At 46.5% G+C, this 24,352-nt stretch overlaps 11 protein-coding genes across 11 annotated transcripts; 4 read left to right on the forward strand and 7 right to left on the reverse strand.

Moving 5' to 3' along the window:
- Nucleotides 1-2,542: 2,542 nt before the first annotated feature.
- On the forward strand, nucleotides 2,543-3,689 carry LY89DRAFT_719120 (uncharacterized protein; the record flags this gene model as incomplete). Its single annotated transcript, XM_018218470.1, has 2 exons — nucleotides 2,543-2,906; nucleotides 3,014-3,689. The coding sequence occupies exons 1-2, from the start codon at nucleotides 2,629-2,631 to the stop codon at nucleotides 3,687-3,689; spliced, it is 954 nt and encodes a 317-aa protein (XP_018070750.1). The 5' UTR covers nucleotides 2,543-2,628.
- An 825-nt stretch (nucleotides 3,690-4,514) lies between these two features.
- Nucleotides 4,515-8,055, reverse strand: LY89DRAFT_82981 (uncharacterized protein). Its single transcript, XM_018223439.1, has 5 exons — nucleotides 8,051-8,055; nucleotides 7,304-7,874; nucleotides 6,714-7,193; nucleotides 4,811-6,664; nucleotides 4,515-4,756 (listed from the first exon to the last, which is right to left on the reverse strand). The coding sequence occupies exons 2-5, from the start codon at nucleotides 7,715-7,717 to the stop codon at nucleotides 4,598-4,600; spliced, it is 2,907 nt and encodes a 968-aa protein (XP_018070751.1). The 5' UTR covers nucleotides 7,718-7,874; nucleotides 8,051-8,055; the 3' UTR covers nucleotides 4,515-4,597.
- An 891-nt stretch (nucleotides 8,056-8,946) lies between these two features.
- On the reverse strand, nucleotides 8,947-9,487 carry LY89DRAFT_82978 (uncharacterized protein). Its single transcript, XM_018223438.1, has 2 exons — nucleotides 9,470-9,487; nucleotides 8,947-9,421 (listed from the first exon to the last, which is right to left on the reverse strand). The coding sequence occupies exon 2, from the start codon at nucleotides 9,285-9,287 to the stop codon at nucleotides 9,015-9,017; it is 273 nt and encodes a 90-aa protein (XP_018070752.1). The 5' UTR covers nucleotides 9,288-9,421; nucleotides 9,470-9,487; the 3' UTR covers nucleotides 8,947-9,014.
- On the reverse strand, nucleotides 9,400-10,919 carry LY89DRAFT_749006 (mitochondrial putative malate dehydrogenase; the record flags this gene model as incomplete). The annotated part of the gene is made up of 5 exons (XM_018221163.1): nucleotides 9,400-9,687; nucleotides 9,744-10,534; nucleotides 10,583-10,655; nucleotides 10,708-10,752; nucleotides 10,851-10,919. The coding sequence occupies 5 exons, from the start codon at nucleotides 10,917-10,919 to the stop codon at nucleotides 9,640-9,642; spliced, it is 1,026 nt and encodes a 341-aa protein (XP_018070753.1). The 3' UTR covers nucleotides 9,400-9,639.
- An 825-nt stretch (nucleotides 10,920-11,744) lies between these two features.
- Nucleotides 11,745-12,248, reverse strand: LY89DRAFT_734495 (uncharacterized protein; the record flags this gene model as incomplete). The annotated part of the gene is made up of 1 exon (XM_018219912.1): nucleotides 11,745-12,248. One exon carries the CDS (start codon nucleotides 12,246-12,248, stop codon nucleotides 11,745-11,747), a length of 504 nt encoding a protein of 167 aa, XP_018070754.1.
- Nucleotides 12,249-13,004: 756 nt separating this feature from the next.
- Nucleotides 13,005-15,079, reverse strand: LY89DRAFT_586714 (uncharacterized protein; the record flags this gene model as incomplete). The annotated part of the gene is made up of 4 exons (XM_018209383.1): nucleotides 13,005-13,853; nucleotides 13,903-14,785; nucleotides 14,841-14,935; nucleotides 14,993-15,079. 4 exons carry the CDS (start codon nucleotides 15,077-15,079, stop codon nucleotides 13,005-13,007), a joined length of 1,914 nt encoding a protein of 637 aa, XP_018070755.1.
- Nucleotides 15,080-15,543: 464 nt separating this feature from the next.
- On the forward strand, nucleotides 15,544-17,204 carry LY89DRAFT_734497 (uncharacterized protein; the record flags this gene model as incomplete). Its single annotated transcript, XM_018219913.1, has 3 exons — nucleotides 15,544-15,609; nucleotides 15,666-16,576; nucleotides 16,625-17,204. The coding sequence occupies 3 exons, from the start codon at nucleotides 15,544-15,546 to the stop codon at nucleotides 17,202-17,204; spliced, it is 1,557 nt and encodes a 518-aa protein (XP_018070756.1).
- A 147-nt stretch (nucleotides 17,205-17,351) lies between these two features.
- LY89DRAFT_83234 (cytochrome P450) lies at nucleotides 17,352-19,377 on the forward strand. Its single transcript, XM_018223440.1, has 5 exons — nucleotides 17,352-17,858; nucleotides 17,913-18,210; nucleotides 18,263-18,480; nucleotides 18,532-18,879; nucleotides 18,928-19,377. The coding sequence occupies exons 1-5, from the start codon at nucleotides 17,498-17,500 to the stop codon at nucleotides 19,290-19,292; spliced, it is 1,590 nt and encodes a 529-aa protein (XP_018070757.1). The 5' UTR covers nucleotides 17,352-17,497; the 3' UTR covers nucleotides 19,293-19,377.
- Nucleotides 19,378-19,847: 470 nt separating this feature from the next.
- On the reverse strand, nucleotides 19,848-21,305 carry LY89DRAFT_617596 (uncharacterized protein). The gene is made up of 2 exons (XM_018210807.1): nucleotides 20,981-21,305; nucleotides 19,848-20,936 (listed from the first exon to the last, which is right to left on the reverse strand). The coding sequence occupies exons 1-2, from the start codon at nucleotides 21,217-21,219 to the stop codon at nucleotides 19,883-19,885; spliced, it is 1,293 nt and encodes a 430-aa protein (XP_018070758.1). The 5' UTR covers nucleotides 21,220-21,305; the 3' UTR covers nucleotides 19,848-19,882.
- A 372-nt stretch (nucleotides 21,306-21,677) lies between these two features.
- LY89DRAFT_617599 (short chain dehydrogenase reductase) lies at nucleotides 21,678-23,022 on the reverse strand. Its single transcript, XM_018210808.1, has 4 exons — nucleotides 22,791-23,022; nucleotides 22,588-22,738; nucleotides 22,124-22,539; nucleotides 21,678-22,077 (listed from the first exon to the last, which is right to left on the reverse strand). Exons 1-4 carry the CDS (start codon nucleotides 22,855-22,857, stop codon nucleotides 21,836-21,838), a joined length of 876 nt encoding a protein of 291 aa, XP_018070759.1. The 5' UTR covers nucleotides 22,858-23,022; the 3' UTR covers nucleotides 21,678-21,835.
- Nucleotides 23,023-23,228: 206 nt separating this feature from the next.
- LY89DRAFT_685397 (HAD-like protein) lies at nucleotides 23,229-24,321 on the forward strand. Its single transcript, XM_018215073.1, has 2 exons — nucleotides 23,229-23,939; nucleotides 23,994-24,321. The coding sequence occupies exons 1-2, from the start codon at nucleotides 23,341-23,343 to the stop codon at nucleotides 24,115-24,117; spliced, it is 723 nt and encodes a 240-aa protein (XP_018070760.1). The 5' UTR covers nucleotides 23,229-23,340; the 3' UTR covers nucleotides 24,118-24,321.
- The last annotated feature ends 31 nt before the right edge of the window (nucleotides 24,322-24,352 follow it).

Raw genomic sequence — 24,352 nt, forward strand, 5'->3', positions numbered from 1 at the left:
GATCTCTCACATAGTGGTAAAAGTAGCACGTGATAAGAGCCGGGCTCGACCCAGACAGAGCCGAAGGCAGAGCATGTCAGTGCCCCTATAGGCCTTTTGAATTGGTTGTGAGGGCTGGAACATTTCTAGAATCGTTGATATACACGCAAAGCGCCCGCTAGCCTATAATTATTTGTCGTAGTTATATTTTTGTGAAAATTAAATATCTTGCTTTATTCACTTGATTTACAAAGTTTCTGCTTCACTACTAAGACGCTACTAAGACTATATGTAAAAAGCGTTGATTTGCAAAAATACTAAGGTATATTTTTTATTTAGGAACAATTACACTATTTGCCGTTCTTTCGTTTGCAGAATAAGCAACTGCATTGATTTCATGGCCGTCATTAGATATAACACCTTAACTAACATGTAATTGATCAGAAGACATTTTTATTAGCAACTTTTTAATAGCTTTTATCTGATTTATTTGGTTTACAAGACGGAATTGCTGTCAATATTTATTGTTGTTGTTTACTACAAGAATAATGCTATTTCTGTATTCGCATTAGAAATAGTTGTTCTTTTGCCAAGTAAACAAGATCTCTCATGCTGTGGTACAAGTAGTACGTGATAAGAGCCGGTCCCAACCCAGCTGGAGCCGGAGCCGGAGCCAAAGCATGTCAGTGCCGCTGTAAGCTGCGGATTTGGTTGTGAGGGTTAGAAAATTTCTGGAGTCGCTGATATACACGCTAAGCGGCCGCTAGTCTGCAGTTGTTCGTGTGGTTATGCTTGTGTAGAGATGAGAAAGTCCTTCGCATATTCACCTGATGTGGCTTTATGTTGCGTAGTTTCGGGGATTCGATTGTAGAGCTGTGCATAAGCGTCCTTGACTTGCAATAAGTAAACTCCAGTGCCTAGAGAAAGTCTAGATAGTTCCAGAAAGTCGGGAAAAATCCCAACCCCTATTGTCTATTATGCTTTCCCTAAGCGATTAAAGAAAGCACTTTAATCTTATGGCCATACATCCCTAATTGTGTTAACGAAAAGGTAATTTTGTTATTGATATCTAGTTAACTTGCGTTTGCTTTGTTGCTTTGACAAAGCCCAACTACTGTCAATAATTATTACTATTGTCAACCGTAAGTGGATTGCTATTCTCCCTCAAGACGAAATTAGTCATTCCCCGGCCTCCATGGAAGGAAGATCTCACACAATGTGTGGGAACGGCACGTGACGGGAGCCGGGCCCAAGTCAGAGCCCTTGAGTATCTGTTGAGATTCTCGCTTTAGTTACAAGAGTTGGAATTCTTCCACCGCTGCTTATAACGACGCTAAGCGAGAGCATTATTGCAGCTAGCTATCTAGCTTGGCTGACTAAGTGTTGGTTTGCTTCAAATTCACTGTTGATTATGGTTCAAGATTAGATATCAAGAACAAGAGTTAGGTGGCACATTTTCTAAGATCAATCATAACATACGGAGCCCGCAGCTTTCATCAAGTGGTTGCCTAACATCTCCAGCTTTTATTGTGAGTAACCCTCTGGAACAAGGGCTGAACAATGTCTAATGTGTATTCTTAGCATATTTGATAGCTGCAAAATTTCATCGGATCAAAGACATACCGTTGTCCACATGACTGGAACAGTATACATGAATGATGTCCGGTATGTATCCTTATTTCATTTGATGGCTTTAAGTACTCACCCAGTTCCAGTATTTACCGTCGTTTGTATGTACTCTAACTCATCTCAAACCTTCGTTTTTCAAATCTAACATTGTGCTTCAGAACGCCCCTCCAGTGGTGCAATTACAAGAGACCCATTTATATTGATTATGAATTTTTCAGCATTAACTCCCAAATATTGCATCGAAACGTAGGTTCGAACTTTCCTAGCCTTTGGAGCCAGTCAAGAGCGAGAAGAATGGATGATTGAGATTAACAAAAGCAGCCCGAAACATGTCTCGTGGAACATTCCCATCACGGGAGTCGAGAGAACTCCACGACCACTGGGGTTAAAGTTAGATTTGGATCGGAAATTGTACCTTGGGCTTCAAAAATAATATATTTGAGACTATATTTGATATATATGTACCCTTAAGGGAGTTTTAAATTACCAATGAGGAGAAAACCAGCAAAGCAACACAATACATTAAAGATATCCTTATCGTGAATAGGCCCTGCTTTCAAGTTGACCTCCACTAGCTGTGATAACTTCTCTAATTAGCCTTCTCTACAAAAGCTGCGGTAGAAATATGAAGTCTTCATTCCATTTCAGCTTTTTTCTCCGATTTCCACTCTGTTAATATGCCCTTGAACCTATGTCTTGATCTACCTCTTTTTAGCTCGTTTATTACTAATATTATCCTCCTGATCATTTTCTTTGCCTTTTTGTTGTTTCATCTATTTAATATTATATTTTATTTTCCGCCGTTGAGGTGGTGTGTGCCCTCAGCCCTCCTCAACCAAACTTTCGGGAATTTGGAACCACGAGAATTAGCCTGCCCGCGTGCGACTCAATCACCACCACAAAAACAATTGTTTTCGCCATTTTAATCTTCTTCCTTCGCATTATCTTCATCAATCACAGAAATACTTCATTTTACTATCTTTTACTCTCTTCGACTTTCGCACTGTACGAACAGCAAAGATGTCTTTACTCAAACGTCCTCCTCGGCAACGAAAAGGAGGCCTCACTTTTTCATCCGCACCTCAGAAGAGGCAGCGCTCAGCATCGCCCATTCCGATACCAACAAAACGCAATCGCCTTTCACCGATCGATTCGACAGAGACCACGATTCAGACAAGAGTACTCGTCATCTCAGACACCCACGGAGTCTCCGCCCTCCCGCAAATCTTGTCACATGACCTGAAAATAGATGTTGTCCTCCACTGCGGCGATCTCTCAGAATGTGGGACTTTGGAAGAGTACAACGACACTATTGAGTTACTCAAATCGGTTCCCGCTCCGTTGAAGCTTGTCATCCCAGGCAACCATGACCTCACCTGGACCGACATTTCTGGGAATCCAACAGCACAGAAGACGGAAAGAAACTGCATGATGAGGCTCGAGAGATATGGACTAGTGCCTCAGTAAAGGAAGCCGGGATCGAACTTTTGGCTGAAGGAATTCACGAATTCGCTCTGGACAATGGTGCAAGGCTCCGGATATACGCAAGTCCTTACACGATCAATAGCCAGAGGGTTACAGAATGGGGCTTTGGCTACGGCAGCGGAGAGAATAGATTCAACTCGGAAGGAGAAGGAATCTCGTATGGCAAGGCTGTGGGAACGGAGGAGAGTGTGCTGAATGGAGATAAGGAGGTAGATGTGATAATGACGCATGGACCGGCTAGGTACAGGCTGGATCTTTCATCTGGCTCGGAGAGCCTTGGGTGTCCACACCTATTCAGAGCGATGCGGAGAATTCGGCCGAAGTTACATGTCTTTGGCCACGTACATAACGCTTACGGCGCCGAGATTGTCCGTTGGGAGGACAACAAACACCTACCAGAGGATGATCATGTTGACGATGGCATCCAAGCGAAAACGAAGACTGAAGGATTTGTTGAAGATGGCGTGAAGAGGATTGGAATCAGCGCACGGGCAACCGGAGCCGAGACGGTGTTTGTAAATGCTGCATTGATGGGACGGGATGGAGTATTGGAAAATGTGCCGTGGTTAGTGGATGTTGGATTGGAACCTGTATGAAAAGAGACCTAGAATTGCTAGACACCAGCAATGGACACACACAGTCCACAACTTTCTAGAAGCATAGCAGCATAAGCCGCTTAGTGTCGAACCATGGCTTTCTGTGCTTATGACTGAAACACATTCACATGCACACAAGAATTTAAAGAGATCCCCGCACCAATATCCTCTATTCGATATATAAAAATTTAGCGCTACCCACAACCACTATACCTACTAACAGTAAGCCTTAAAAAAACACGCAGTTTGACATACATACAAGGTGTGAAGAATATAACCAAAAGCTGGTTCAGTCCGTAGGACATTAAGCCCACTAGAATATCAGCGATGCGAAAGAGACTTCCTACTTTCTATGTTGTTTGAGTGAAGGGTCACGTGTCAGCACATACGCCCCCTTTACTACCCGACTTGGTCATTCAAGTCCCCAGCTTGTGAGACCTGGAAAACTTGACGGGCCAAGGGACATGCAGCCTCGGATAATGTTACAGATTTGGGGTACGCCAATGAAGAGGGATCAGTTACCAGATCAATCAATGAAAAAGATCATGAGAAGAGTATTCAATTCCAGAAAACTATCATGACATACCCATTCCCTTCCCCTAAAATCATCGCGACCAATCAATGCTCAAATCGTATCGTACCGCCAAGAATGAATGCCCGTCATCAAAGATACAACCGTGAGAGAAATGACTGGAATGAAGAAATCAAAATGCACGCTAGCTCGCTCCCACGCCTGACCTGACCGGATCCAGTTCCCTCGTTGCTACAATGTCCAAAAAATGCACCTGAAACGAAGACCCAGAAGAAAAGAAAGTGTGATGAGAAAGGTAGATAGAGAGTCGAAGATGACAATCTGTTCGAGGCGAGATGGAGAGTTGATTGGTAGGGGTGGTGGAATGTCGAGATGTTTAGAAGTAGCCTCGCATGGCATCCTCGAAGCCAGGGCCGCCCTTGAGATCGCGGTCGAAAGCATTGGAGACGTCAAGTACGCGCTTGATGTGTTCCATGCTAAGAGGCTCCTTATTGTTAACGGCAAGGGCTTGCGCAGTGCGGACTGTGTTCTTGATCTATTCACAGTTAGTAAGTTTGCCAAAAAAATCACCAAGAAACCGAAAACATACCTGTCGGCCATTCAAATTGTTCTTAGCCAGATTGTTGTAGTCCTCTTCAGTGAATGGCATCGTAGCAACACCCTCAAGAACGCGAACTCGCTCAATGAACATCTTGAAAACACTCTTCTTTGCCTTAACGCTGAGCTCACCATATCTCAAAGCAATATGGATTCTCGATTGGAAAGCGTCGTCGAAGGTCTCAACACGATTTGTTGTCAGGAATAGAATACCCTGGAAGTACTCTAGCAAGCGTAGGAATATCGAAACAAGGGCGTTTCGATGAATGTCTTGAATAGTACGCTTCTCAAGGAAGACATCTGCTTCGTCCAATAGAAGAACGGCTCCCCATGCATGTGCAATGTCAAGGATCTTTTGCAGCTCTCCTTCAAGGGTTCTTGGGTCGGTTCCGAGCTCTCCTGCCGAAACCATGTACAGTGGGCATTTAAGGAGTTCCGAGATGCCCTCTGCAGTAAGAGTCTTACCAGTTCCAGGCGGGCCGTGAAGGACGGCAACGAGACCCTTGCCTTTGCCCTGAATTACATCGTCGATGCTTTCAGCTGGGTGGTATTTGTGCGACTCAACAAGTGCCTTGACGATGGCCTTTGTATTGTCTTCCAAGACCAAAGAATCGTATGCTCCCTCGTTCCAGACGATGTCCTTAACACCAGAAACCGTGAACTCAAGCCACAGCTTCTCGGCGAACGCAAAGCCAAGGACGACAGGGGAGGCTATCAGATACTCCTCATCAGTGAAAGTAGGAAGCTCTTTCTTATCATCTTCCGATGTTGAATTTTCGGCACCTTCTGTGACTTTCTTGCTGGGCACTTCTTCGAGCTTTTCTACTACAATTTCTTGGCCGTTCTCGTCAACGGGAACTTCGACGATGCGAGGTTGATCCTTGTCGTCTTTGATCACCTTCATTCTAGTCTTTGGCTCATCATCGTCCTCCTTGTCCCCTGACTCGCGTTGTTCAAAATGATGATGTTGCTCCTCATCATCTGAGCTGTCATTACCACAGCCACAACCGTCTTCAGAATCATCGTCGGAATCGTCTAACAAATCTGGGTCTTTTGGCTTGACGGTGCTGACGTTGTAATTTGGTAGGATGCGACGATGGATGGCTGGATCAACCATAATGCGACCATTGATGTTGACTTTGATGATCTGCTTGCGCTTCTTGTAATAAGCCATGCCCTCATGACTCATGTAATTGACGCCTTGGAGAGAGACGAACTTCTTGCCGCGAGTGATAAGATCAGCTCGAAGTTTTGCCTCATTCTTATGGTATTTGAGAGGGTAGCAGTTCAGACTTGTGATCTTTCTCGCACCCTTGAAGCCTGGGACATCACAGTCCATGGTGCCCATACCCCAAGTTTTGCCATCGTACTCGAGGTAGCGTCCTTCGATGTTGTACCATTCTCCCTTCATAAAGCTAAATTCCTTCTCGGCTAATTCAATCTTGAAGGCACGAGGTTCGTCAACAGAGCCGTATGTCGTGGTGTATGCAAGAGTGTTGGGTTTGTAAAGTGCCCAGAGAAGGTCAAAGGTAATAATACCTGACTCCAACATAGGATATAGAGTCTTCTTGATTGAGGCGTAGTCCTTATCGAGGTATTTCAGAAGTACTTTGAGATGCTTTCGCTTTGTCTCCTGGCGCTTCTTTGCCTTCTTCTTTCCTTTCTTTACTGTGATCTTCTTGTTTTTCAACTCCTTGCACATTTCCCTAAGATCTTCGAGATAGAGGAAGAGAAGATTTGGGTCGATACAAGGTGTCTCCTCAACCAAGCTGACACCCTTGACTCCATCCATAACTTCATTGAGGGCCTCCTTGAGAAGCTTGCTCTTGATATCAACAACAGTAGTCTGCACATTGTTAGTAGAATGAATATGACCAAAGACAACATTTACTGACCTTGTATTTGCCTTCCCAGTCAAATGTTCTCCGAACGTTGAACAGATATTGGTCATATTCAGAGCTTTCCTCATCCTCGGCGGTATCGGTAAGTTTGTAGTTGTGGATCGTGCTGTCCCATAATTGATCTACGCGGTGGTAATCAAGTTTGCTTGCAAGCTTCTTCTTGCCCGATCTCTTATCCTTCTTGCCTCTCTTGCCATCGAGGCCCAAGGCAGCCAACTGCTTTGCATTTCTCGCTGCCTGCATCCGAGCTAGGGCAGCACCGCCTAGTTGATTTCGACGACCATAAGTTAGACCGGTGTTCAGACCGCCTTGACCAAGCTGTTGCTGCTGTCTCAATTGTTGCATTTGCATAAGCTGGAGTTGGAGTTGAGCGTCCTCGACCGCATGGGGATCGTCGTCGTCCTCAATCTCTGAGAGCTCTTCTTCTTCTGTTGCTGGGTCGGAATCAGAGTCTGTGTCTGAGTCCGAAGATACCTATAGGAAGTCAGTTTATGTTCTGGTAGTAAGTCACAGCACTTCCTCCCTCTACATAATTCCCTCTCTCCGGAACTGGCTCTCAAGATGTATGGAAATAGAACCCTTACCTCTTTTCTCTTCTTTGACTTCTTCTTCTCCTTCCGCTTATCCTTCGCCTTCTGCCTGGCTTTCTTGGCCTTCTTCTTTCGCTTCCGCTTCTCCTTCTCGGTTTCCGTCTCTGATTCCTCCTCCGACTCGCTCAGATCAGAGTCGCTATCACTATCATCGTCCGAGTCTGAAGTAGAGTCCGAATCGTCGCTGTCGCTGATAAGAACCTCTTTCTCCTTTTTCGATTTCGACTTGGCCTTCGACTTCTTCTGAGGGTCTTTACACTTCTTGCCCTTCGTCTTGGGTACTTTCTCAGATGTATTGGAGGCTTTGCCGTCTACCTGTGGTTTCGATGTGCCTTCCCCAGCATCAGGGACCACTCCGGCTTCCCTCTCCGCCGCCTGCTCGCTCTGGTTTGTGGTGGGGGTATCCATGATTGAGGGTTGGGAAAAAGTTCGTAATGTTTGCAGGTAAGGTTCGAAGTTTCGGGAAGCTGCAGAAGGCAATAGCTCCGGTGATCGCAAAGATTCACCAAGTTGTGCCTCTGCCGTAGACTCTTAATTTGTGAATGCGCTCGATGAGGTGAGATTGCTACACAAGCTCGTATTAGCTCTAAGTTTCTGAATACAACTAACAAACATCTGCGGAAGCTGTTGCTACTTCATTATAACAGGTGGAGCAGCACGAGTGTAACTTCACAGCAGATTTCCATCACCAGGCACACTCCATGATGGACGGGAGTAAGTAACGGTCAGCAGACGACTTACCGGTGTGTACTTCGTTCGCCCCGCGGAAGTGAGCAAACGGAAAAGAAAGAGGAGAAAAAGGCAGGCGATCAGGTCCTTAAGAAATCCAGGCACCTGGGATTTCTCGGTATGACGATGCAATGCGACTTGTCGAAAGAAAAGTGTTGGTTCCTTATGCAGAGGGAGCTGTCAAGGCTGAGGGGCGCTGTCGGCTAAGCCAGGGATCCCTGTCAAAGGACTTACGAGGCTACACCACAGCCTGTGATTTATGAGACAACCCGGTGAACACGTCGGAAATGCCTGATAGGGATTCTTGAAAAGCATCGACTTTTCTTTGCAGGCAAGTTCTCGAATGAGAATGAAATGGAACTTGTTTTTCAGCTCTTGAGTCATGCCGAGTATAAGTGTAAGGCTTCCCGGGTTGTTGGCAGGCAGAAGTGAGGCTGAAGTGGATCGGCCGCCCTTTGTCGGTTCAAGACATAACATATTCGTCAACTATCGGTGGCAAAAATATACTAATAATATCGGGATCCCAGCATATCCGTGTCTACTTCTGTCTTTCCAGTCGTCGAGCTTCGGCTGGCCCAAAAGCTCTATCCGCTCCGGATGAGAATGTTTGCTTGAAGGCAACACCGCATACTTCCGTACGTCAAAGTCAAGGGCCTCTCAATGAATCCGGATGGCATTGTCGCAAGGAGACTAGTCAATTCGAGGGTGCAAGTCGGGGGGCCTCCTTCTTCGGGGCAGTCGTGGGGTGCAAATGTGCATTATCAACACATCTATTCATTCTCGGAAATCTTACGCACACTCGCATCTGGAGTGTTAAGTACATGTACTTATGCAGCCTAGTCTGTACTTTTCCTCTTTTCCACCACCAAAATGCAACCCGCGCTATTGGCGCTCCTATCATTTCCTACAGTAGCTTCCTCAAAATGATACACCGCAACTTCCGACCTCTACTTCTTCTATCTCTCAAATCCCACTCTCAATAGCATTCTATATCTTTCGCTGTCACGAGCCGCGATTTTTGCAGTTGCAGCGGGACGTGGGGCCGTGGGTGGCGTGTCCCCCCACTGTTTGATCGTTGCGGTGTGGGATTTGTGTGATACACGAAGTGAATGTAAAAGATGCATGTCGTTGAAATACCTTGTCGGACTTCTGACTCCGGTGGAAGATGTTGGTTATTGAGGTGGTTATGGCAGCTGGTGATCGTAATTGTGAAGAAGGGAAGTGGTAGTCCTGCTGTAGATATGCTCATGAAGAACCAATTGCTTGAACAGCTTGGAAACACTCGATCAGTCGCTTCAGTGATTGAGACTTCTGCATGACATTGAGCATCGAGCCTAAGTCAAACACTGAAACCGATCTTGATGTCTGAATGAAAAATCAGACCTAAGACAGGTTAATGTTGCATTTTACATTGCGTGCGGAATCAACCACCAATAGATTAACAGAGTATTCAGAGTAGAGATTAGAATCTTAATGGTTTGTTTTGATACAAGATCGAAATCTACATCTACGCATAAAAGACGCAGGCCTCGATATGGGCAATCAGTTCCACCCCACCAGATCCTCTCCTCTATGAACCCCAACCATATGCCGTGGTATCTTTACTTTCCTGGGTTCGAGGCGACGAATGCAACTCCCTTGTCGATGTTCTGTAGACTGTATGTTAGCAAATGCCACGTATAAGCTAGGTGTTAGAATATCATACCTTCTTCAAATCCTCCAAGCAAGCGTCCAGAAGCTTTTGCTCCTCAGCGGTAAGCTTTCCAACGTCGTGAATCTTCTCAACACCGTTGGGGCCGAGCTCAACTTTGCTGGCAAAGAAATCAATTCCTTGGTCCTTGTACAATGGGCTGTCAACGAAAGTTGGCTCGACAACACCCTTCTCGCCTTGAGCAGCCTTCAATAAGCTCTCTGCGAAACGAGCACCAGCCATGGCCATAGAGAGGGTAGCAGATCCAGCACCATCCTTAGCCTTGACGACCTCATCACCACCGAATTGGACACGGTTCAGGAGAGTGGCATCACCAACGAGATCTGGGTGCGACGATTGCGAGAAGAGAGGAACAATGGTAACACCGGAGTGACCGCCAACAACAGTGATGTTCTCATCTCTTGGGTCGGTGTTCTTGATCTCAGAAACGAATCGAGAGGCACGGACGACATCGAGAGTAGTAACACCGAACAGACGCTTGGGGTTGTAGACTCCCTTTGCCTTCAGGATCTCAGCGACGATTGGGACAGTGCTGTTGACTGGATTCGAGATAACAAGGATGTTGGCATCTGGGGCAGACTCGGCAACGGCCTTTGCGAGATCGCGGACGATGGACGCATTGGTGTTGAATAGATCGTCGCGGGTCATTCCTGGCTTGCGGGGAACACCAGCCGGGATGAGAACAATTTCGGCACCCTTCAAAGCAGCTGCGAGTCCGCTTGGTGTTGGGTCGTATCCAGTAACCTTGCTCTTGGTGTTGATATGGCTGACATCGGCAGCAACACCTGGGTCGAGTCAATTAATGTATCCTCCATCTTGTTTGTCCTACACACCTGGTGCCAGTCGGATATCATAGAGGGCGAGCTCTGTAACACGAGGGTTGAGCTTGCAGAGGAGGGACAATGGCTGTTGATGGAGGTTAGCAATAGTTCTCCTTCAAGATGGAAGCTCGACGTACCTGTCCGATTCCACCAGCAGCACCCAAAATGGTAACCTTCGACAACTAGAGCGGGCAGAATGTTAGCATCTGCCAATTGAGCTTTTCTTCCAAGCAAATTGTAGCCATGGGGATAGCTCGGATGTTGTTGGGATGGGTCTTACGTCTCTGGCAGAAGCTGAGAAGGCTCGTGCTTGGGCAACGCCCGTCAATGCTCTGCGTGCGGCGAACATGTTGTAATATGTGATTTCTTAAGAGAGGAGAGAAATGTAGAATTGATCTTGAGACCTCGGACAGATGGGCTTCTGGAAAGAGGAGCAGAGAGAATTTTGAGCTAAGTGACGGGCATCGGAACAAGTCGCAAGAGTGGGTCAAGCCTCAACGCTAGCTGTATTTGGACTGGATTGTTTACCAAACGTCCGAGCTCCATCTCCATATTTTCATGGGCATGGTTCTTGGATAGCTTTCTGCATTTTTTTGATACTCTCCTGCTGATTTGCTGCCAAGGGAATGACTATGGTAAGTCTTTGCTTCACGTCTGTCAAATTCTCAGTTGAGCCCCCCTCTTACCTCTAGCATTGATTTTGCAACGCATGATGCAGACAAGCTGTCTTTCAATGTGTGAGGGATTTTGATCTTGACATAATCTCGATCAACCGTATTTGTTTGTTGATTCTCTGAGACTAAGCACGATACAAAGCTCAATTACTGGTCACTAAAAGTCTTGGCAGGGACACATGTAGTGATGCCTGAAGGACAAGTACATTCGACAACCACTAAGACCCTTCGAGGTGTTGCCCGGTCCCATATCTCAGTCAACTCCATGAAAGACCTCACTTCCTTGATTATGCTTTCAAAACGTAGAATGAATCTTTTTGCCAGTGCTAAAGAGAGCTGTTACCCCCAGACAATAGTTGCCGAATCCTTCCGTCATCTGCTTATTTCTGTACCGACATCGAGGTGATTACCGCTCAAGGAGCACAATCCAAGGGATGTTTTTCTATACACCATATCGAATTCCATCACAAAATCATAACGATCATTTCAAATTCTTCCATTTAGAACAGAGCAATCGGATTCGTCGCATTCTCCGGAAAAGTCTCGGTAACATCCCAATGTTCTTCGATGCACGTTCCATTGAACCTCCACAAATCCATAAACGCGATTGCCGTCGAGTTAGGTGCTTGGAACCTGTAATGCACCATACCATAGGGGCTATCGAACATAATCTGTAAGATCGTGATATTCACATTCGTGGATGCGCTGAGGAGTACGGAAAGGGTATTGTTGCAGCCGCTGAGAAGGAAAGGACTATGTTGGATATAGTCGGGACTTATGAAGTTGTCGAAGGACTCGGTGACGCCGTTTGGTTCAAAGAATATCTCGCTGATAAATTCGGTGGAGGCGGCTCGTTGGAATTCTGGTGAAGCAGGCCGCGCGGGGCACAGCGGGCGTTGTTGGACCACTCCCAGAACACGGTCTGTGAGTGGAAGGATTGCGGTGACGATTGGTGTCCACGAAAAGACAGTAATGGCAAGGAGGACTTTAGAGAAGGTACACATGATAGAAGTGATCATCAGTGTCTAGCAGTGGACAATTGAGTGTGAGACTAAACACAAATAGGTATCGAGACCTGCTGAAACATATCACAAGTAGGGACTCGACATTTTTAAAGGATACGATTATTGCTGACCTGGAGTTATTCCTTGCAGCTGTGAAGAGATTTTCTCGCAACCTGCATCTGCAGATGTTTTGGTAAGGGCATATTCCCGCACTTCCGTTACATCGGACGAATCTGGATATCCGATGAACGCGGTGTAATAGATTTGGATCCCACTGCTTGAAGCGATGTCGAAAACGTATTAATAAGTCATTCATAATGGCGAATGTATGCATGAATACGAGACCGAGCTAAATATTGGCAAGAAGTACCGATCCTCCCTTTTGCATCAGAAAAAGTTGGTAGAGTCCTGTACATTTGATTGACTTCTTGGCTTCGAACAATCGAAGATTGGACATGCAGGTGGAAAGCAGGTCAAAGTCAGCATTTACTTCATAGAAACCTCTTTCTTTAGTCTGTAACATGAGATGAGATCGAGTGGGAACTCTACTCTCATATCCGCTAATCCCCATTCCACATTTCGCATAACGGACCCGAGCTTGATAATCATCTTCCAAGCATGCATATGCAGTCTAAGTCGGGTAAATCTCCCGATCGATCCCGCTGCACATGTATCATGAACTCAATTGCGACGACACCTTCATCTGTCCTCCCCAACCCGCATCAAGTCATCTCGACACCTGATGCGAACAGGAGATCATCCAGGTCCCAGGTCCCAGTTCCCATCCCATTGTAGATCTGGAAGATCCGGTAACGGCGGTAACCCCGAATGATTCAGGTCTCCCGCCAGAAACTCACCCGATGAGAACTCGGACGTCCTCGCATTCCACGCCAGAGGCCCGTCCGGAAACAGCAGTTGGCGCAATTTTCCTGTTGTGTGACCTTCCTTCTCGGCGTTCAAGGCTGCATCATTCATGATTCGGTCGTGGAAGGCCTTCCCCACTTCCTCAACAACGGGACGAAGATAATCTGCACACAGCGCTGCTTCGTGCCAACGCTCTCCCACTTTGGCAAGCAGAGACAAGCAATCTGGAAGTGTGACAGAGAGCGCGAATCGTGCTGGTTGTCGAAGGGGTGACCAGTCTCTCGATTCCCAACAGGCATCGAGCATAATGACAGCTGCTTCGAACAGAATATGAACACCATGCCAAGGATAGAAAAGTCGTCGATGCTTGACTTGTTTTTGATAGTCGTCTACCAGTATTTGGCAAGCCTCAAGACATATTTGGCGATCTTCCGCCGTGCGGATTCTCAAGCGAGGGGTGGGTCTGTGGAGTTTTGCTTTCAAGTGAGCGTATTGCACGTCTCTGAATTCCAGCATTTGATGGACGGAGAATCCTTGGGCTTTTTGACACCAGGATTCGAGACGAGTGTTGATATCTATCATCCATTGGTCTATCGTGCGCTGCTGGAGCTGCGTGACTTCTTGTTGTAGGTGAAGGACTCGATGGACTTCCGTTTCCAAGCCGCGATATAGGTATATGTGATTGGCTGAAGATTCTTTGAGGACTTCGTCTGTGACATTATCGTAATGTGTCGAATCAAGCTGATGAAAATGTCAGCCTAGCAACAGAGGTCTGAAAGGATGGACTTACCTCTACAGTGATCGATTCTTCGGGGAAAGAAAGTGGTAGTCTCAGTATGCCGCAAAGAGATCTCTCCATTCCATACGTGACCCAGAATAATTGCCTCCTCAACTGAGCTTGAGCATGAGTAAAAGTTGCCGTAGGTGATCTATATAGTCCCATATCAAGCACGACTCTGCAAGCATTGGATATACAGATCCAATTGTCGACTCTCTCTGGATTCATATGAGCGTAATGGGCAAGCAAGAGTGATATCTGAAGTGTCTGGATCTCGTCCACTTCTTTCATCAAATTCAAGTGTTTAAGAGCGGACTCGAAGAACGAATCAGATGCTGCCATTGCTTGAGACTCGGCACGCCATGTGAGAGTCAGTGACGATATAGCAAGTATGATGAAGACGACAAAGTATTCGAAATGGGTGAGTTGGGATTCCGGTGGAATCCCGTATATCAGGACATAGTCTGTATCTCCAGACCGTTCCTTTAAGACACGAGCTAGGATTTCGTGGAGCCAGGACTCGGAGACACATGGGTATTGCGGCAAATGAATGTTGGTGTAGTTTCGAACCATTTGATCTATGGCCGCATAGGGAACGGTGCTTAGATTAGTTGGCGAAGTTTGAGATCTTGGCGGTGCAGGTATAGAGCTCGGTTTCGCGCGGGATTGCGGGTTCTTGGTCCTTGCTACAGGTAACGGCGGGCACGATGGGTGTAGAAACAAGGTAGATGAGAAAGTGGTGTGGAAGAAGGGCCTTGGCGAGGTAACTATGGCAGACAGGGAAGCTCTAGCGATTTTTGTGCCGAATAATATTGGCAAATTCTTAGGCGACTGGTTGATCTTTTCGACTTGAGATTCTAGCCTGGCGATTTGGTCTTCTAATGACCTAACTAGACTTTGCTGTGTGAGCTTGAGACCGACGGAGCGTGTATTGAGAGCTGATGGCTGACCTTCGTGGCACCTCTTCGTTCCCGGAAGAGCTGTAACCTTGACATCTTAAGCCAGCTTTCTTACAGGGAGTGCAAGCTGGAAAATTGAGATCGCACTTTTGTTCATTAACATAGATGTTATGTCAAATGCCCATGCTTCGAGTGCAACTCACTTTTGTCTTCCGTTTCTTGCAGCGTGCACATACTTTTGACTGTCGACGATACGACGATGAAGTCTGCTTCCGGGGCGAATGGGACATATTCGTCTTGGTATCATAAAGATGTCGAGCAATACTAATAGGGCTTGAGTAAATGGACGGCTCTGCTTAAGTACTGAGCCCGAGAGGAATCAGGTGATGAAGGCTTAGCGAACCCCTATTCAATTCGTTCCAAAGGCTCGAATCGGACTGAACAAGTAGAGTATCGCATACTGAAGTTCTCCATCATAAGAAAAGGCATTTTGGGTTCACTTCAATTGACTGGTAATCCTGATAGTCAAAGGTGGAGTAAAATACTCCACTTTTGAGGTCACCTGATCTTGACCCCCCTTGCTTAACAGGCAAGGTCTTGGCCGCGACTAGTTCATCTCCTCCTTCTGTTAAACACAAATTTTCTCAACGTCGATCACATTGGCAACTCTGCATACGTGCGGTGACGGGGGCAGGTCATTCTGTTGCAGAACATGTAGTGTTGGTTCTGTATTGCTATTGTGCGACCGATCAAAATGCCTCTCGACTCGGGCCGCGCTTTGCTCCCAACTTGCAATCGCTGTCGTACGCGTCGCATCAAGGTTGGGATCCCAAAGCTTAGTGACATTAATTGATTTGACGAGCTTATTATATACAGTGTGATGGTACATTACCAGCTTGTGCGAATTGTGCGAAAATCAATTTCTCCTGCCAATTTGTCGACTCAGTTCTACAAGAAACCATCCCAAGAAGTTATATCAAGAACTTATACGACAGGATCGACGAACTGAACTCACTCCTTTCAATGCAAAAGAGCCAGGAAACGGCTAAAGATGGGTTCCCTGATCGAATTGTCCTTCCAGGTGAAGGGCTTTTTGGTCACCATACAATTCCGTCTAGGAATGGACAATCTCACTACCTCGGCCCTTCCCCTCCTGCCCTGAGCGCGTTCTCAGTTGTCAGCAGCCTTGTCTCTACAAATACAGTACTTGATCCGCCTACTATTCTCTCTGAGACCGATGACATCCACGATATTCCTGATGTCTCCAAAACCGACAGAAGTATGATCTCGCCAAATGTTGTGCGCATCTTGCTCGCACACTACGACCGATGCATATCTCCTGCTTATCCTGTCATCTCTTCCACATTTACTGCCGACGCTGAAACAGCTCTAAAACGTCCCCAAGATCCTGCCAAATTCAGGGTACTGATTGCTAGTGGAATTGCTGCTACTCATAAGAGCTACCACGATACCCGATGGACAGTGATTGCAAGACTCTGCCGACATTGGGCTGGTGAACTCGCAGCCTCTATCATCGAGCTTCGTGATGCCGAATCAGTTGAAGTTCTTATTCTGCTCCTAGTCTATGAGCTTGCTGATCCCGAGAGATGTATTGCGTTTGAGTTGTTGGACTTTGCTACTAGGCTTTGCCTTGAGCTTGGGTGGCACCGAATCGAGAAGATTGATGGACTTGAGGATATCTCGGAAGAAGAGGTCGACAATAATCGAGACAATCTTAGCGATTGTGATAAAAGGCGTCTAATGTCCGTCTTGCGCTCTGCTGATAGGTATGTGTGAAAGTCATCTCCCAAATAGTAGCGGCTCACAAGCAGAAGGCAATTGCGCCTCATCTTTCAACGTCCGAGCATGCTGAGTGGCTGCCAAACTTCAACCACTTTGGAAAGTATGATGGTATTCAACACATATATAGAAATTGTCTCAGCGATATCCTGCCTACCTAGTGCGGGATCTTGTCCTGTGTCGGGATATTTGCTTTCTTTGCTCGCCATGTTGAACGATTTCCCCCAGGAAGATCCTTTAGTTTCAGAATGCTGGCTTCTGCTACTTCCAGTATGTGTTGCGCACTCACGTTCTAATATATACTGTACGCAAACTTGCAACATCGACATATCCATTTTGCAATCCAAAGTCTTACAAGCAGCAACGTCGATGTTAAATGCTGTCCATCCTGTTGTGAGCTCTTCCGAAGCATTTATACCACCGTTCATTGCTGCATCTAAAGCGTTCAGTGCTGGTTGTGCACTGATTACTGGAATCAAGGGGAACTGGGAAAGCGCTGAAAATATCACTGGCTCTCTCCTCAAATGCTCAGAAATTCTCACATTCTCTGCCTCACTTTGGCAAGGTGGCAAGGATTACTACGAGGTTTGGAGAAAGATCGTTGCTGTTGTTTAGAGATTGGGGAATATATATGTTGGATTTGTTCCTCGTCCGAGACAACAATTCTCAACGCAAGAGTGGGCAAGAAATTTATGGAGATCTCTTCTGAGCAGGATCGCTATTCTCCGCCCATGTTGGTATCGGAGACGCTTTTCTCCGATTGAGTCGTGAATCGCTCTTTCGAAAACTTAAACCCGATCATATTGTCGATCGTCTACTCCGATAACGTCGTTATTTGTTCCTCATCTGCCTCTTCCCAGATACACATTACGATCGAAGCCATCAATGTCACGTGGTGCGGTGCTGATATGGACCCCACGACCTTACTGTTCCAAGCCACAATATTGTCTGGAGTGTGTTGTATTGGCGTTGTCGTTTATCTTCGATACTTCTATGTCGACTTCGGTCGAATCGAAGGGATACCAGAAATACCCGGTGGTTCGTCTGTTGCCGGACATCTTTACATGCTAGGTCAAGATCATGCTACTACCGCAGAATCATGGGCAATCAGCAACACCTGGCCAGTATATCAGATCAGGTTTGGATATAGACGTGCGATTATCCTCAATTCATTCGACGCTGCTAGGGAATGGATTGTCACCAAGCAGACAAGCACGATTGATCGGCCATGGTTATACACTTTTCATGGAGTAGTTTCGAAAACATCAGGTACGGCCACTTAGTTTCATCTCCGGATCAAGACACTCACTCAAAGTATAGCAGCCACTATTGGTACGAACCCGTGGGATGAACGTACCAAGAAACAAAGACGAGTTGTGGGGTCATATACCACAGCACCGGCTATTCGGAAACTTGAGCCCATGCTGGATGTTGAAACCTCGCAAATGATATCGGGATTATACGAGGACGGCAAACATGGGATCAGAGCCATCAGTCCTCATATATACCAGAAAAGACTAGCATTGAACATAATACTTATGTTCTGTTATTCAAGAAGATTCGCGGCGATCGATGATCCACTTCTTCTGGGCATCCTTTCTGACGCCAACACTATTTCGAGGTAGCCTCGGTCCTTCAAAATCTTTAACAACATTCATGCTAAGCCTGAATAGTTTCCGTTCCACAAATTCGAATGCACAGGATTACATTCCGTACCTTCGGCATTTTGGTGGAGGCAAGCGGACGGTTGAAGCAACAGAAGTACGCGGTCGTCGAGATCGTTGGTTGGCTGGGCTACTCGAGAAAGCACGAGACAGCGTACGTCTTGGGAAGGCCAAGAAGTGTGTTGCTCAAGGTTTGCTTGTCGACAAAGAAGAAGGGTTGACAAAACGTGAGATTAGGTTTGCAGGAAGTGTCATGAGTCTAGCTAACGATTTTCCAGAGGACATTCGAACAATTTTGGGTGGGTTGATGTCGGGTGGGTTTGAAACCGTCTTTGCCACGGCGATCATTGGCATTGCGTTCCTAGCAAGTCCAGCAGGGGAAGCAGCCCAGAAAAGCGCTCATGCCGATATCACGAGCAATTATAGTACTCCGCAGGAGGCATTCGAGCGAGCAGCCTTGGAAGAGAAATCTCCATATATCGCCGCTTTTGTCCGAGAAGTCCTGCGATTCTATCCTCCACTCCACTTGCTGCCACCTAGGCAGACTTACCAAGAGTTTGAGTATCATGGCAGCAAGATACCAAAAGGGGTCCTCGTGTACATGAATGCTCAAGCCATCAACCACGGTATGAGTATAATCTCCCTGCATGCTCATTAATACTAACGGCATGAAGACAAAGACAAATACGGACCAGACGCAGATCAATTCCGGCCCGAACGATGGCTTGACAAGGAAAGTGGTTACGAAGTCCCACCTCCTTATCATTTCTCGTACGGTGCAGGAGCTCGAATGTGCACGGCAGTCAACTTCTCGAACAGGATCCTCTATGCCATATTCTTGAGATTGATTGTCTCTTTTGAGATTATAGGCAGTAAAGAAGATCCACCTGAGACTCACTACATCGATTATAATAGGAATACTACTGCCGCGAGTGCCATCCCGAAAGATTTCAAGGCAAGATTCGTGCCACGAGATGTTGGGATATTGGAGGAGTGCTTGAGAAAATCTCAGGAGACGGAGGTTGATCTTGCTGGCTGAGAAAACTTCCATGTTTGTAGATGTGCAGCGGACGTTGGTTTCCCATCCTCGGACTTTTCGATTTTCTTCAACATTAGATATCACTTTCAACAACACAGATTCAATTTCGCGACTCGATTCACCCAATCAAAGCTATTTCCAACCTCGGCTAAATACGTTCCATATAGGTTTAAATAAACATTTCCTTGCCACAACCCGGACAGGCCGCTGGCTCTCTGACCGGGTTGGAAAGTCGCCATTTCCTCCTTTGTAAAATCGCCAGAGGGAAAATCCCTCCTCCTTCGCCAATTCGGACAATGCTCCGCGCCTGGGCGCCTGGGCACACAGAGTAATCTGTGTGCCCAGGCGTTTTGCTTTTCATTCCTTGTATTTTTTTGGGTTTGGGTGTTTGGTGGCCAGGCGGTAATGCGCAGAACGCGCGCAACGCGCTCTACTCGATTTTGGCATTTTGCATGTCATAGAAAAATCCATGTTTGTATAATTAGTCATGAACATCCAAAGTAACAGATCTAGCTTGGCGATTCTGTCAAACACTCTTAACTTTTGATGCTTTCTGAGACGGCTTTGTTGGAAGCGTTTACTACATCCATTCATATCATCCCAATTGCTTCTCCCTCCTGTTTCCATACTCTAGCATCCTTCAAGACAAAGTCTATCTTTCGCAATGCATTTTTATCTTCCCTTGGATCTGTCTCTAGAGCAATGATATCTGCTTGTGTACCTTCCTCCAACCACCCAAATCTCCTTCCGCAAAGATCACCACCGCATGATTCCCAACCTCCCACCGTACAAGCCTCCAGGACATCCTCAATGGGTATGCCAGCTTCTGCCATCAACTCCATCTCTCTCGCATTATCTCCATGACTGAATGTCCCTGTATCTCCCCCACACGCAAGCCTAACGCCAAGCTCATGTGCACGCTTCGTCTGCGCTAAAATCGCGGTGAATTTAGCTGAATGGATTTTCTCCGCAATGGCCAATGTAGGAACCATAATACATGCCGTCTCCTTCATAGCACTGAACATCTCATCTGTAACCCCATACACATGCTCAATAGTCTGTACACCAGCTTTGATAGCAGCCATAGCGCCCTCAAGAGTGCAACAGTGAGCGGCCACAGGACATCTAGCCAGCTTCGCTTCAGAAACAATCATATTCATTTCCTCCTGCGAGAATACGACATAATCGGGATTCGGTTCTTTCGGTGGATGCAAAACGCTTGAGATATATGGATGTTGCTGCGCAGGAGGCGACCTCATAATCCTCCTCCTATAATCAGCAAAGAACTTAATCACATCGGCGCCAGCAGCGATTCTCCTCCTCACAGCCTTCCTCACTTCTTCGACGCCATCAACGGCATCTGCTCCAGCAGGCAAACAATGGCCACCCATCGAATTCTCGGTCCGAGATTCGTACGAGCCGGAACTGGCCAAGACACGAGTTGCGACGAATAGACGAGGACCTGGGATGAGACCGCGAGCAATGGCGTCGCGAACGTTGGCGTCGGACTCTTGCATTGATTCGGAGCCCAGATCGCGGTATGTGGTGTAACCTGCTAGCAAAGCCTTTCTACAATGGTTTACTGCTCGGATGATGCGCTCGGCCATGGATTCGTCTCTTTTTTGTTGGACGGCTGATGCCTCGCTGTAACTATTCAGTAGTGAAGAGCGAGTATGATGAGAACTTACTCGTATGAATGTAAGAAGATGTGGGTATGAGCGTCAACGAAGCCAGGCATCACGAATTTACCACGAAGGTCGATGTCACCTCCAGGCAACGTATCTGGGAAAGGTATTTCAGCATCGTTGCGCGAATATACTTTTGTGACGAGACCAGTGTCCGAATCAACTGTGACTGAAATGTCTTTGATGAACTTCTTTTGCTTGGCGTTAAAGAGCGTTGAGGTGTGTAATGTGAATTGAGGCATGCTTGTGAAAGTGACCAATCAGCAGTTACAAAATTTAAGGCAGCGGGAATCGAGAGAAAGAGAATTCGCAGGAGCCTAGTTGAAGCTTCGAACCTTTGCTCATCCATTAAGGTGGAAGTTGAAACTGCCCCTCATCATGGCGGGGTAAATATCGGCGTTCTGCGTTGAAGTCGACGTCTCCGACGGACACTTCCGCCGCAACAGAGTCTGTTACTTTTGAAAAGTCCATAGTTCATTATGTTCATTGGCAGTTAGCTTATGTAGCTCTATCTAACAGCATGAATTGGCGTCTTTTTTCTTAGCCCTTGGCGGTCATCTTGAAAGAAACGTCTGGCCTCGTAGTCAATGACGCCGAACTCAAAGCGACACGAACAAGATGAAATCAGATATGAATTGAAGGCTAGATTTATTTAGAAGGAGAAACTCTGTTCTATAGAATAGTCTTTCGAGACGAATTACTGTTGCTGCGAAATTTGTACACGGTTGACAATTTGAAGAGTGAAGGCTAGTTTCTTGACTCGGGTCAACTTCGTCTCAAGACTTCAAGGAAGACTATTCGCAGCAGCTCTTTACCTTACAGAATTTTGGCCAATTTCTATTAGGCCCAAATTGTCTGCTAGTCATGATTCGAGATCACCCCTTTTAGCACGAGCAATCTTCCACCATCAATCCTCACCACCTTCCCATCCATAAACGCTCCTGCTCTACTCGACAACCACACAGCGACACCCACCATGTCCTCTTCACTTCCCGACCTTCGTGCAGGAGAGTCCTTTGCTAGATGAATGTTTGAAGTTGCATCATTAACATCACTCATTCCAGAAGGAACGAGACCTGGTGAGATCGCATTGACTCGGACTGCCATCTCAGTCAGAAAGTGCTTCAGGCAATATTGCTCACTTACTATAAAAGTCTGCAAATTCGGCAGCCAAAATTCGAACAAGATGATCAACAGCAGCTTTCGAAGTCTGATATGCAGGCACGAATTGATGATTGTGCACACTAGCAGGACTGCTAAACAATATCACTGATCCGCTTCCATCTCCTTTCTTTGCTGATTCACCAAGAAGTTTGATCAGGCCTGCTGTCAAGAAATATGGCGCCAGGACGTTCAGCTGGAAAGCGTGATCCCAACTCTCCCAAGATGCTGAGTTCGTGGCTGTCTCTAATTGCTCAAGACTTTCGCCATGTTGGAATGTGATAGGGTTCATGTGCCGGTATGCTGCACAATGAATGATGACATCTAGAGAAGTGAAGTTCTTGAGAACTTCCTGTACAACTGCGTCGACGCCTTCTTTTCTTGATAAGTCTCCTTGTATCCTAATGAATTATTAGTTCATGGACTTTATAGACTTCTGCATTGTTTACGTATGTATCTCTGCGTCTACTTCGACGCTCTTGGCAGCTTCTCTTGAACTTTCTTTGGTCTCCAAGACGGCCTCAAGATTGATGTCAACAAGGATCGTTTGCGCTCCATTGACAGCATATCCCTTAGCTAGCATTCGACCAATCCCAGAGCCTATTTCTTGGATTAATCAACAACACTATTCGATTCGGGAAGCTGAACTTGCCTGCACCAGTGATTAAGACGACTTTGGCGGAAACATCGAATAGGTTTTGAGGAAGTAAGTGAGCCATTTTGAACCCAAAAACTCACACTCTTAAACAAGTCAGATAAGTATAAACGTTCGAATTATATACGCGCAAAGTCTCCTATTAAAAGGTAGTCTTTGTTCTAGAGTCAAAGATGCGAGGACACATGCCTCACGTGATTGGAGTTCATTCTCCTAATGCCATGCCATGCCATGGCTGAAGATTCACTGGAGCATCGGAAGCTATTTCTCACTCTTCGAAGATCTATCGGTATTGTCCGCAATAGTGTTTGCAACCTACGCTCAGATCCGAACATGCGTTTGTCATGGATCCCCCCTTATCTTAGCGGCCGAGCACGGCTTAACCCCATCTTTCGGCAGTGGGAGCCCGCGTCGCAAACAATCAACATGTCAGGGGTATGAAATAGCTCACAAGGTAATGGAGCTTCAAGCTCAAGCTTCCAACGGGCTTAACCTGTCTCTTCGCTCTCATTCTTTTGCAATTCCATTTTTTCAGCTCATCGAAATCATGTCAAAAACCAAGAAGAACGTCGTGTTTGACGTAGTAGGGACCTGCGTCTCCTACGACGCCTTCTTCAACGCCATCGATGAGCGTCTTGGCCCGAAACTCCGCGCAGAAGGCATCAAGCCCAAACTTCTAGGCTTCGCGTGGATGGAAGCTGCTGAACGAGAGTACACCTACCTCAGTATTTCCGGCGGCTACAAAAGCTTCTGGGAAGTGTTCCAACCGCTCTTCTACCGCATGTTGTGGATGGCCGGGATCGAAGAACCGAGGAAATTCGCCACAGACGAGGATAGTTTGTACATGGTTGAGGCGTATAAGAAGCTTGATGCGAGACCTGGATTGAAGGAGTGTTTTGAGAAGTTGAGAGGTGCGGGATTCAAGGTCTGGGCTTTGACTTCCGGGGACACGAGCAGAGTCAGAGGATACTTTGAGAGGAATGGTGTGGATATGCCGGCGGAGAACTTTACGAGTTGTGATTCCCTTGGTGTTGGGAAGCCGGATCCAAGTGTATATGCAGAGGTGCTGAAGAAGTTCGAGGGTGCGGAAAAACCTTGGTTTGCAGCTGCTCATACCTGGGATGCTGGAGCTGCGAGAAGAAATGGGTAAGACCATGCTCAGAGTTCTCTACATGGATTTTAGTGCTAATCGACCTGTAGGTTTCGAGCTGCTTGGTGTTCAGTTTGGGAGAAGGAGCAATGTGTGGACATCTTCGGCGACATGGATGTGACGGCAGATTCATTACCGGAAATGGCAGATAAGATCATTGCAGCGTCAACATGAGTGTTATAAAAAAAACCGGCAGAGAGGAAGCATGAAGCTGGTCATGAGAGGGTTTCTGGAAAACAGTGTCTCGTTACGTGAGACTGGCGAAGCGAAAAGGGGTTAGGGGCCGAAGCGAGGATGACTTATGAGGTTCAACCCTTCTTTTAAACAGTAAATCAATCCAAAAAAGAAAGAGTGTTATGCCATCAAGATCTTGGCCACACAAAAGACTCTTTGACATTGCGAGGCTCAG

This window comes from Mollisia scopiformis (assembly GCF_001500285.1).
Source record: "Mollisia scopiformis unplaced genomic scaffold LY89scaffold_13, whole genome shotgun sequence".
In the NCBI taxonomy this organism is placed as follows: Eukaryota; Fungi; Ascomycota; class Leotiomycetes; order Helotiales; family Mollisiaceae; genus Mollisia; species Mollisia scopiformis.